Below are 12,033 nucleotides of genomic sequence, written 5' to 3' on the forward strand. Positions count from 1 at the left end.
TCCGAGCCAGTCTTCAATTCTCCTTCATCATGCTTTTGTCTTTTTACCGTCCCTTCACTGTAACAGAAATGATGCCCCCTTGGTCCTCTTCTCTGTCGTCATAGATGTTGAACAAGGACCAAGCGGGTTTGGATAATAGGTAGACGCCTGTGGAGGCTCGTAGTAAAAGAGCCCATGGTGTGAACAAACGAACAGGCAGAACAACCCAAGAATGGAAGAAGAGCAAGTAAAAGAAGTCTCAAACAAAATCAGCGGAAAAACTTCGAATACGCAGAAACAAAGGAAAAGCAGGATTCAGCTGCAAGTAGGATAGAGAAAGTGTGGCGTAAAGTTCCGCAGCTGCATATGCAGAGTCCAAAACACGCTGTTTTCTTCTGCTTCCTTCGCAAAAGGCCGATCGATTAAAAGAGGCCGCCACAGCATCTTGGCTTCTCGTGTGTCTCTGAGCAATGCCGAGATGGGTGGGAGAAGTAAAACAAGCCGAGTACATAGGTAAGAGTGTGTTTGGGCGGTCTTCTCGTCTCGGGTGTTTACCCCTGAAAGTCGCGTGGCTTTTGGGCCTATCCTTCATGCCATAGGCCGATGACAACCCCTAGGCTGGTGTCTTGGGTGGGAGGAAGAAGAAAGGGTGGGTTTCGCAATGAAGAGACACGAGGTGGCGTTGCGCCGCGTTGGGGACCTTTTTTTTTGGCGAGGAAGCTTTTGTTGTGGGTGTAGGGGTCCTTTTTTTATTGGTTGGTTTTTTGTAACATGTTTTGCGATGTGTTGTATTGTTGTGCCGTTTGCTTTTGTTCATCTGTCTTGTTTTCGAGGTGGTTTATTTGTAGTTTCAAGGTGCGTTTTTTTGGACTCCACGGGGGATGAGGAAGGTGAAGCTGAGGGTGAAATAGTTGAGGTGGAACAGAGAAGATCTGATTCAAGAAAAGAAAGAAAGCAAATACCAAATTGAAAAAGTGCAAAGAGACAGGAGTGCAAAGAGGGGGGCAAAAAGGCAAGCACGGTAGTACATACACACCAGTTCAACCTCGAAAGCAACGCAACAAGAGAGGCAGTAAAGAAATCAGCTCCGCATGCCAGACTTGCGCTCATTATCCTCGCCACTCAGCCCATACGACGAGTGCCCATGGCTGCTCGTCAGATAGCCTCCCATAGCAGCAGCCCCCGTGTACGTGCTCGCGTAGCGCCCCGTCGTGTTCGTGTACTTGTACGTCATCTCGGGCGCCGTCATGCGCAGCGGCTCTTCCGACGGCGCCATGATGGAGTCGAGGGACGGGTTCGCGGCCGTGGTGTAGGACTCGCTGCGGTGGAGGTGCGAGTTGGAGGCGGTGGGCGTTGGGTACGAGGATAGGGGGGAGCTTTCGAAGGGGGTGTAGGCGGTTGCTGGCTCGGAGAGGGCCGCTGGGGAGGAGCTGCCTGTGGAGGAATGGGATGTCTTGCTGTAGGCGGAGGAGATGGACTCTGCTCGACATGGGTGCTGGTGCTGGTGCTGATGCTGGTGCTGGTGCTGGTGCTGATGCTGGTGCTGGTGCTGGTGCTGCTGGGGAGCGCTGGTCAGGGGCCGGGCCAACGGCGTGGGCAGCATTCTCTCGCTGTTGGTGAGCGGGTTACTGAGAGATGCGATTCCCCCATAGGCGTACGCCGTGTTCGTCTCAGCTCCGGCAGCAGGGCGATGAACCATTGTCGCCGTCGAGGCAGCAGATCCGACGGCAGCAGAGGTCGGGCCGGCGGGATAGCCATAGGCAGAGGCCGGGTCAGGCTCGACGTACATCGACGGCTTCGACGACGGCGGGCTCGAGCCCATGCGGTAGGCGCCCACCATGTACGCGTCCTGGGGGTACGACTGCGGATACACCGAGTACTCGATGCTGCTGTCGTCGGCGTACCCGCCGGACCAGGCCGACATGGGATAGTACTTGCTGCCGTAGGCGTAGGCCGAGGCGGAGCCGCTCCTATACGACAGCGCCTCGCCGCTGGGCATGCTGAGGGCCTCCGGGTACGGGGAGGGCAGGGGGGTCGTGGGCATCGGGGGCACGGCCGAGGGGCCGCGGGCCTGGAAGCTGCGGGCGACGTCGAGGCTGTAGGAGAACTGCGCGTTCTTGAGGTGGGTTTCGTGGGAGGAGACCTGGGCTTTGGCGTTAGCATGTGTCTTGAAACTGTCCATCGTCATCCTCGTTCTCATCGTCATCGCCATCTTCTTCTTCTTACCCGAAGGAACTGGCAGGGCTCGTAGCCGGCGTTCTTGCAGTTGAGGCACGGCTGGCCGTTTCCGCTGTCTCCCGTGCACCGGATCTTTCTCTTGCGGCATCGCATGCACTTTTACCGCCGTCAAACGCACCGAGTCAGCAAATCTTGTTCTCGGCCTCTGCCTCTCTGATCCATCTCATGCACGTAGGCCAGGGGAAGAAGAGGGAGGAGAGGGAGGAGGGACCTACCGCGACCGCGATTCTCTTTCGCTGCGTGCTGGGCTCCTCGGTTCCGTCGCGGTCATTCATCATGCCGCCTCTCGAGTCGCTGTGGTAAGAGTTCGATCGGCGATCCGTGTACGGCGCCGCGTAGGGGGATATGCCGCCTCGAGGAGAAGAGTACCGTGTGTGGCTGGTGGAGTGAGAGCCGCTAGATGAACCCATCGTGGTCGCTCTTAGTTTTCGGGAGGCGAATGTCAAGGGCAGACGACAAGCAAGCTGGAAGCTATGATGTTGTATCTACACTGATTGTGTGTGTGTGTGTGTGTGTGTGTGCCTGTGTGCTGGTGTGTGTATCGCACTTCTTTTCCTTTGTGACGGTTTTCTCTGTTCTCCCCACTGAATCAAGGACTTCCTTCTGTATCAGACTCGGATGATCAAACACGCTCTTGAGATGGTAGAGCTCTTGATGGCTGCTTTTCCTGACTCGCTCTTGGTATGTGGCTTTGGGGGAAGCCTTGACTAAGGGATAGGGCGCAATGTAGAGTTGGAGAGGTAGAAGGAGAGAGACGGGAAACGACGGGACTGACGTCTTGTGTCCCCTTGAGCTTCAGTTGATGACTCGGTGATGCTGGCCACTAAGACAAAAAGGCTGACTCCAGATGGCAGTGTCTGCAGTTGTTCTTTTGACGTGGACGAATCAGGGGGTTCCTTCAGTGAATGGGCAGCCAGGGGGGGGGTATGTAAACAAGTTTGGCAAGGCAAGGTGAACGGATGAACGAAGCACTCTGAGCAAGGATGATCTGAAAAGAGTCTCAAGATAAACAGAGGCAAAGGACGGATGGATTGAAAAGATGTAGAATAAGAAAGCCGGGAGTAGAAAAGAAAGGAAAAAGAGCTGTAGCTCCGGAGATAGTTATACATGATTGGTACCCGCCCGTCCTCCTCGTCGAATCCCCCATTTCAACCATTTTTGTTTGTTTGTCTTGCTCCATCTCCCGAGCCCAGCTCGTCCAATTATTTTGCATCCTGTGCCTTTCCCTTCTGCCTCTCTCTCCGCCTACCTGTCTACGCACGCTCTCTCCATGTCTTCGCCTCGTTATGGACACGGCTCAACAAAACGAGCAGCACACAGAGGCAGAAGACAAGCTGCCGGGAAGTCACTTTCTGGCCCGCAGATGCTGCCCTCGGTACACAGCAGTTGACAAGCTCGTCGGCCTTGTGTCATCCCTCCCCAGACTCAACTCCCACCAAGGCCATCTCCCTCACTTTCACTCTCTCTCTCTCTGCGTGTGTGGCTCTCTCTCTCTCTTGTCAAAGTGCTACGCAAGGCGGTGGAGACGCAGGTCCGATATGATGGCAGGGAGTGCGGAATGGGAGGCTTGATGCAGATCGAGAATCGGTGTTGGTACATACTTGGACGGTATCTGTACGTGTTCGCCACAGACCCCTGCTCATTTCCTCTGGCTTGCTGTTTTGCCGAACAGGGGAAGTAAGAGAAAGAGAGACAAGCAAGACAACGCCCACACACGTGGGAAAACGAGGAGGAGGACCCTCACAAATCGATCTTTCCGGATTCTCGGGCCGGCATTTGCTAAGCCCTTTTGGCCCCCCTGGCGGTTTCTGTAGTAGCATATTCCCATCTAGATTAGATTTACACCCCCTGAGGAGGACGATAATTGTTCATGATAGAAACGAGATTCACTGCAACGGAACTGCGTCTTGCATATGTTGTATGTGTTGTTTCTGCCCGGCCCAGTCTCTCCCCGTTCTATTTCGAGCGCTTCTTCATCCCCCCCTTCCACGTTTTGTTTCCTCCGGAGGGGCGTGCAAGTGGACAAGGTGCTGAATAAGGTCAGTGCGTAGTATACAAAATAACGTCTGCTTTGCCTCTCTTCGGGAAACCTCGTCTAAATCCAAGCAACAACCGTCTGGTCTATTCCGGGAACGGAAAATGGATACCAGGGGGGTAAGGAAAGAGGAGGAGGGACCTCTTTGAGGATCGTGATCTTCTACAAACCGGTTCTTGTCCATGCAGATTTGCTTGCCCTCATGAGGCTACTCTTTCGCTCTACAAGAGACGGATCGTCATGCTCATACACAAACCTCAGAAACAAGCAGAACGCAAATAGTCCAGGAACATACCAGACCCTGTGTCCAGGCCCCCGGTTGAGGCCGAAAGAATACGCGCCGTCGCAAGATCCCAGAAGCAGCTCGGGGGCGGCGATCAAGGTCAATGTCGTGTACATTTCATGTTACGATAACGTAGCGGTCAGGTAAATTGAGATGCATGTTATTCTCCTCCTGTGCAACTCCGCAAGCAGCCTGCAGAAGGGCCCCCAAAGGCAAAAAAAGGTCTCTCGAGACGTCGCACAACAGGGAGCCACCAACTTGTTTCCCGCCCTAGGCAGGAAACAAAAAAGTACAAATCATCTGGGTAACTGTGAAGTACCGTCTGCTTATATTACAAGGGAGTCGTCCTTGTTCCGTGTGGAACTTGACAGCTGTGGAGGCAAAGAGGTTCTGGAGTTGAACCAAGGCACATGACGAGCAACACGAGAGACTGAAGACGAGACATTCTCAAGAGAGGGTCCTTGAGAGGCACACAAGTTGCACGTGCTGCTCGGCAAGGAAATGGGCCATTGCAGTTCTGTTAGGACATTACAACGGATCAAGCAGCTTCCAGAAGGAAGTCGGAGGCTTGGAGAGAAATGGGGGAGGTTGGGGGGAAGAGCATATACGAAGTACAAGTGAGCATGTATCTCAGATCTGTGATGGATTCTTGGGCGAGATTCTTCCTGGGTGTATCGAAACCAGATGGCATATACACACAGAGAGGAGAGGAGCAGATACTGCATGTATACAAGAAAACGCCCAACGAGGAGCTGTCGCCCGTTACTTGGGATGTACCCCTTCCCTGGTGCTCCCTCCCCCCTTTTTGACTCTCAATGGCAACAAAAAGAAGAGCGTACACCGATATGTCACCTGTGCCTGTCCAAAGACAGCGACATTGCCAAGTGCGCCTCCCGTGTGGCAAAGGGCTGCATCCTTCAACACTAGCGTTTGGCGATAGCTGTGACCAAGCTGAGCTGGCCACTCCCCCTCCCCTCCTTCACATAGCATGCCTTACACGCCTTCACAACGCTTCACCCAAGCATGTACGAAGTAATGTAGGCAGAGAGGATCTGTCCGGGCACACGGCAGCCAGGACACCGCCAAACGTCCATCTACTTTGTATTTGTCTCGACCAGGAACAGAAGGGGCGCATGCTGCCGTCCACCCCCTCTGAGCTACACACGCACGCACGCACGCACACGCAGTCAGTGGCCGGGCTCTAAAGCAAGGCACGCCAACGCACAGCGTTTATTTGACAGGTGAGGACGGGGAGAAGGCGCTCTAAATGCCGGAGGGGAGGGACGGGCACACATGCAAGGGAACGAGAGACTAGAAAGTGGTGAAGAGGACAACGAAACGAAACGGTGCAGGTTTCCAGAAGGAAAAGATGCACAGGAGAGATGGTGCAGAGAAACGCATGGCTTGGGTGAGGGGCGTGCAAGAAAGCCATTGAGATTATGCCGATATAACCAAGTGAGAGATCAAGAGATAGAGACATAATAAGTGAGGTATGAGGTGAGTCAGTTCTTCGAGGCTGTGAGACAAGCGATACACGATGATGGGAGGGAAACGCACATGTACATGCAGTAGGCAGGGGAAAGGGCCTGAGATGCTGCACATGCAAACACGGGGATTGGCTCACCTCTCTTGCTCTCTCTCTGTGACTCTCTCTCTTTCTCCCACGCCGTTTGGCGGCGGTGAACGCCTTCGCTCCACCAATGTTTCATCCTGGACTATGCATAAACGTTGTCTTTTTTCGTTTCTGATCAAATAGCCCGAGTCGGTATCTATTGCCGGCATCTGTCTATCCTTTCTCAGCTGTGTGTCTCCCCCAGCAGGTTCCCCTACATCCCCCTTAGTCTAGACTCCGATCCTGAGAGAGTCACGCTTGCACCGCCATCGCCAGTCTTCAAGTTAATTACTTCATGATTGACACTTTACATGCAGAATGTTTGGACGCCCTCGGAACTGCCGAGTAGATTGTCGCGCCACTTGGCCAACGAAAGATCGAGTCTTCAGCTTGTGTCTGAATCGGACCAAGCCCACAGCCTCATTTTCCACCCCCTTGCTTCGCTCTCCTCCTCCCCCTGTCAAAAAGATCAAACAACAACCTCTCAGCCAATATCTACAGGATTGCTTGCCCCCTCAGCCTCCTGCGATAGTAAACGCTCCTCATTACTCCCCAGAAGGGTAAAGAAAGGGGACGGAAATAAGAAATTTCCCTCCAGCCACAACCAACCGCCGTGTTTCTTCTTCTTCTTTTTTTTTATTTATTCTCTAATTATTATTATTATTATATATATATATTGCTCTTCCACCCCTCCCCCCGCCCCGTCCTCCCCTTGTTTGAAAGGCGGGCAGGGCGGTCCTTTGCAGTTTGGGCTTTTCCCTCAGTTCCCGTCATGTTCGCTGCATGCAACCGTTGTGTGCGACGTGGGAATGCTTAGCGATTGGACATGCTCCGGGGCCAAGAAAAACGCAAGACAGACAGACAGGACAATAGGCAAAGAGGGATAGTAGTAGTAGGTGTGCAGGGTACCATGGCAAAACATAACGGTCATCCAATCCACGAGGTGATGGCGTGAGCTAGCCAATGAGCAAACAGAGACACCACGCAAGGCTGTGGGAAAGATCAACGGATGATCTGAGTTTTTGTCCGGGGTTCAGAGTGGGATGGGTGTGAGGAGCAAGGGTACAAGAAAACAAAACGACATGAGGGGATCGAAGGGAAACCAGGGCCAAGGTTCGAGAAGACGTTCAAACCGCATGTCGGCGAAGTTTGGGATCCATCATCAGCTCGTTTAATTCGAGGTCATGGTAATCCGCAATCACGTTGCTCAACTCAACTCAGGAGCACCTTTGTATGTCTGGTGTAGTCCAGTCAGTCAGTCAGTGACGAGGTCCCTCGTACGAGGTGACGAAGCGCTTTTCGAGGCCAAAGGGCTGCAACAGCCGCAATGACAAGCTTCGTTTTTTTGCTGGGTGACACTCACACAGGCATACACAAGGTCTGTTTCATCTGTTGGCAGCTTTATTTCCATCTTGTTCTCGTTGCCGTCACGGAGCACTGGTCCTATTATTATCATCACCCATGTACTTGTGTACAGGTCAGGCGACTTGAAAGACAACAAGCGTCACTTTGGCGCAACGGCGCACCATTTTGTGACTTCCATGACAACCGGTGTGCGAGCATAGAGAAACGTATACCGTAACGGTATGCCCATCTCTCGTCCCGTGACACCAGAGCAAGGGAAGCGCAAGTGAGTGACTGAGCTGCATGTCCTGTCCATCCCACACATATGCATGTCTATTTTCCTCGCCCCAATGATTTGAGAGCGTCACCGGTTCTTGTAGACTGGGGGTGGGTGGTCGGGATGAAGCAGAGCCAATCAAACAGGAAGCAAACGAGGCGGTGACTGGGAAGAAAGTGAAGTTTCGAGGACACTCTCGCTCAGACAGAGACGCATGTCTCGCCTTTTGGACGTTGATTGCTTGCTTGCCTTTTTTTGATTGCTTGTTTTGCCTGTAGTTGGGAGAGAGGGAAGGGTTGCCCCTTCGCGGCTCTTCTGTCGCTTACACGGCGAGGCCGGGTTTGAACTAAGTCCCCTTGTCGATCTAAGCTCGGCTTCAGCTGGTATCAGGGTTGTAATGTACTTCGTACATGCCGACACACAGCCTGGAGAGGGAGATGGGGGCCCCCGTGGCTAGTAATCCGTGACACTCAACCGACAGCGATTTGCATCGGAGATGGGACGCCGTAGCACCAGGCGGGTCCCTTGCAGCCCGTAAGTAGAATGATGGAGGGAGGGAGGGGGAGAGCAACAGGTGACATGGGCGTACTAGTAACATGTGGAAGACAGCTCACAAGCAGAAGAGGTTGCTACCTGGTACCTTGTACGAGAAGATAGATTGACTCGTAACGAGTTCATCTAAACGGTTCCGATTTTGATTCGATTCGGTTCGATCTCGGCCCACAGAGGAGATGGAGAACGAGGGCGTAAATCAGCGCTGGACAAGAACCGTGATGAAGGTCACAACATCACCAACGCCATCAACAACAAGCCGGACTCGTATAAGCGTAACGGCGTAACGGCGGCTCGGCAAATGGCGGTAACGATAAATGAAAGGGGAGAGCCTCTAGAAGCATCCACGGGACGAAGGGCTCTTCCTGCTGTAAATTAACTGAACGGCCCCGAAGAGACGGCTATCTGAGATTCATTACTCCCGTCGGTTTTTTGTGTTTCTGCGGGGGACCTGTCATGTTTGACAGCGTCTCGCAAGAGCGTGGGACTCTCTCTTGCTGTGAGCCTGCGTGTGGATGAATAGATAGGTAGATACGGAGCAGATGGATAGGGAGATGCCGGTAGCCATCGGAACTTGCAATGAAACGGGTCGTTTAGACCAGGGAAGAGAGAAGCAGAGAGTCGGGTGCTCGAGATGGGCCATGGCGTCATGTCGTCTGCCTGCCTCGGAAACTGGGAAAATCGTGAAGCGTTCAGGTTTCATACATCGCTAGGTACCCTTATGAGATGGCTCATCTTTTGCCGAGTTTCCCATGTTCTAATTCTGGCGTTCGAGCAATCAGCGGTCTAGAGTTGCGACGTGATCAACAGATTTCATAGCCTGAGGGCAGCAAAGTCCAAGTCCTTGGTGAGCTCAGAGCTATCACCAGGAGTGGCTAAAAAAGATGCACGATTTTTATTGGCAGGCTTGGAGCGTCTGCCTCGGACTTCGAGTGGACGTTGTGCGTGGACAAACAAGCAAGAGGCGCAGCCACCAAGGGCCGTTGCTATATGTATGCGAATAGACCGAGACGGCTCCCAAGCAAGCCCTCGTAAGGCCCAAGTTGGTTCAGGGTAGACTCATTCGGGTCGACATGATGGTAGCGTCTGTTGACCGAGGTCAGATATGGTGCTTGAGAGCACAATGGCCGTGTTCCAAACAAAGAGCTCGTAGAGTAGACAAATGCCTTCGGCTGATGATTGCGAGTCCAGTCGGTATTTTTGTCGGATGGCTGCGGAAGTGTGTCTTGAACTCATGCTGAAACATGAGCATAGAGAACAGTAAATTGTGGTGGATGAGTCCATCGCTAAGGGTCATGAAAAGCTTTCATTAACCATGTCATTGTCATGTCCATCACCTGTCTCTGCGCCTATAACCATCTCTATCCCTCCTATCGTGTCGATAGCCATCACGCGATCTGTGACCATCGTCTCTGTTTCCTCGCCGAGGGCTGCGACTCCTATCCCGGTACTGGCGCCCCTTGTCTCGATCTGAAGGCCGTTTCTGTGATCTATCATCGTTTCTGCGGTCATGCCGGTCGTCGTTCCTCTGGTCATGCCTACCCTCACTTCTCCGGCCATTGGAGCCTCGATCGTCGTGTCTCCCTTTCATCTCCTCCTTGCTATACACCATGTTGTAGTTCTTGCCAGAGCTCCTCTCATCCTCTTCTCGATATTGCCGTCGCTTCTCGAGCTCCTGCACGCCACCCCATCCTCCCCGCGCCCTTGCTCTCCGTTTGTTGTTCGTGTCTTGCCTCCAGACGTCGCTGAGCTTGCTGACACTCTGTGAAAAGTCGACGTGGATGCGTCGGTCGTCGATGAGCACGTCTTGCATCTTGGAGTACGCGAGTTCGCACGATGCCTTATCCTCGTATTCTATAAAGGCGTATTGGAGGCTGTCTCCCGTCTTCTGGTCGCGTATCACCTCGCAGCTCAGGATTTTGCCGAATCGGCCAAAAATGAGCTCCAGGTCTTCGTCTTGCGTGACGGGGTTCAGTTTGCACACGAACAAGACGTTCTCCGGAGGCTTCACCTCGGCAAAGGGAAGATCGCCCATTAGCTCGAGTGTCAACGCCTGCGCCCTGGCTTCTCTCTCCCGTCTTCTCTTTTCCAGCTCTTCCTCGTCTACATCGTCGTTTTCGTGGAGTTCTTGTTCGTCGGCAATCCGCACCGTCCGCAATTGCTCGTCTGAAGGGGGAGGGCTGGAGCTGGGTTCTCTGAGGCCGGGAGGATCAGGATAGGGATCATCCAGAATGACCGTGTGCTTGATGCGTATGTCGACAAAGGGATACTGCTTATCGTCGACCATGGCCTCGTTGATCTTCTCCAGCGCATCGAAGCCCTCGACGACCTTGCCAAAGATGGCCGCCTTGCCGTCGAGGTAATCCGTCTCTTCGCCCAGCGTGATGATGAATTGTGACGCTGCGACCCTTGTATCGGGGTCTGAAGCCAGCGGGACAGTCGCCATGCTCACGGTGCCTCGCTCCAGATGCTTCAGCTTGGGGTGAAAGGGAGCTGTGAATGTGCGCTTGGCCGGATCGCCCGAGAGGAGGCCCCATATTGAGCAGCCGCCATCTGATTCTTTAGAGAGAGGGCCGAGGGGATCGCCGGTTTGGAAGGAAAAGTTCTTTTGCACGGAGTGAATGGGCGAGAAGTTGTAGTATTTGACCTTGCAGAGCTTCAAGAAGCTGGGGCGATGTCAGCAGCTTGGGGCATCAGAGAGAAGGAATCGTGACGTACTTTTCGCAGAGCTTGGGGGCGTGATCTGTGAGCAGGTCGATGACAATGTCACCGACGGTTGTTTCTAGCAGGACGGACATGCTGGTTGCCTTGGCGTGAATGGTACTGACGGGAAGCAAGAGGAAGAAAGAGGAAGAAAGCTGTCGCGTGTGCCTGACGCGCGAGGCTGCGAATTGGTTGTACGAGTGACAATTATGTGGAGCAGCAGCCTTGCATGGGATATGCTTACATAATGTGGTGATGCTTCGAGCTTGCAGATAATGTATCTCCACCAAACAAGTCGAAGCTTGACAACATGAAGACCCAGCTCCGCCAAGAGATCAGATAAGCTTGTATTTGGATTTGTGGATCGTGCATACGTACAAGTCAGTCCATTTCAACTTCAAGGTTCAATGGATGAAATCCGATTGGTGCATGTCTATCTGGATACTAAGGGATCGAATAACATCAAATACATGGCCAATATTGAGCGTCGTACGAGAGACTCTGTCAATAGTACTTCCTTATACTCTCTCTACTTACGGTACTCGAAATCTATCTCCTTGCTGAAACATTGTGATGAGGGTCAATCATCTACGAAACGCATCAACTTGAGACCAGGAAGCCTCCTCTCTTATCCCCCGCCTGTCGCTAATTGCAGGCCCTCCGTTTCAGTCACGAGACAGTCAATGCGCAACGCCTTTCGTCCACGAGCCTGTGGTCTGGCTGAAACTCTCTCAGCTTTTGCCATCCATCTAATGAACACCCTTCACTTCATGTCTTGTTGCATAGCGTTGTATGTGTTAAGGCAGGTTTGAGAATACTGAAGACAGGTCACGAGAGTACGTACGTTCAAATTGTGAGAGCAATGATATAAATCGTGGCCCTCTCAACAGCCAACCTAAGCCTGTACTCGCTAAATACGACAATAACACTACACTTGAAAATAGAGAATAAGAAAACCCCGGGACTACCTGAAGAAGTCAGGACCATCAGATGCAATGAGACATATGGAT

At 52.9% G+C, this 12,033-nt stretch overlaps 5 protein-coding genes across 5 annotated transcripts; 2 read left to right on the forward strand and 3 right to left on the reverse strand.

Annotated features, from left to right (window-relative positions):
- Nucleotides 1-1,060: 1,060 nt before the first annotated feature.
- Nucleotides 1,061-2,627, reverse strand: CCMA1212_001286 (uncharacterized protein; the record flags this gene model as incomplete). Its single annotated transcript, XM_073698719.1, has 3 exons — nucleotides 1,061-2,122; nucleotides 2,206-2,313; nucleotides 2,433-2,627. 3 exons carry the CDS (start codon nucleotides 2,625-2,627, stop codon nucleotides 1,061-1,063), a joined length of 1,365 nt encoding a protein of 454 aa, XP_073563372.1.
- Nucleotides 2,628-3,324: 697 nt separating this feature from the next.
- CCMA1212_001287 (uncharacterized protein) lies at nucleotides 3,325-3,759 on the forward strand (the record flags this gene model as incomplete). Its single annotated transcript, XM_073698720.1, has 1 exon — nucleotides 3,325-3,759. The coding sequence occupies one exon, from the start codon at nucleotides 3,325-3,327 to the stop codon at nucleotides 3,757-3,759; it is 435 nt and encodes a 144-aa protein (XP_073563371.1).
- Nucleotides 3,760-4,440: 681 nt separating this feature from the next.
- CCMA1212_001288 (uncharacterized protein) lies at nucleotides 4,441-5,740 on the forward strand (the record flags this gene model as incomplete). The annotated part of the gene is made up of 4 exons (XM_073698721.1): nucleotides 4,441-4,673; nucleotides 5,060-5,308; nucleotides 5,408-5,560; nucleotides 5,693-5,740. Exons 1-4 carry the CDS (start codon nucleotides 4,455-4,457, stop codon nucleotides 5,738-5,740), a joined length of 669 nt encoding a protein of 222 aa, XP_073563368.1. The 5' UTR covers nucleotides 4,441-4,454.
- Nucleotides 5,741-8,144: 2,404 nt separating this feature from the next.
- CCMA1212_001289 (uncharacterized protein) lies at nucleotides 8,145-8,366 on the reverse strand (the record flags this gene model as incomplete). The annotated part of the gene is made up of 2 exons (XM_073698722.1): nucleotides 8,145-8,193; nucleotides 8,248-8,366. 2 exons carry the CDS (start codon nucleotides 8,364-8,366, stop codon nucleotides 8,145-8,147), a joined length of 168 nt encoding a protein of 55 aa, XP_073563367.1.
- Nucleotides 8,367-9,653: 1,287 nt separating this feature from the next.
- On the reverse strand, nucleotides 9,654-11,118 carry CCMA1212_001290 (Peptidyl-prolyl cis-trans isomerase-like 4; the record flags this gene model as incomplete). The annotated part of the gene is made up of 2 exons (XM_073698723.1): nucleotides 9,654-10,986; nucleotides 11,039-11,118. 2 exons carry the CDS (start codon nucleotides 11,116-11,118, stop codon nucleotides 9,654-9,656), a joined length of 1,413 nt encoding a protein of 470 aa, XP_073562767.1.
- Between the last annotated feature and the right edge of the window lie 915 nt (nucleotides 11,119-12,033).

Source organism: Trichoderma ghanense (assembly GCF_004382785.1).
Source record: "Trichoderma ghanense strain CCMA-1212 chromosome Unknown scaffold_0, whole genome shotgun sequence".
In the NCBI taxonomy this organism is placed as follows: Eukaryota; Fungi; Ascomycota; class Sordariomycetes; order Hypocreales; family Hypocreaceae; genus Trichoderma; species Trichoderma ghanense.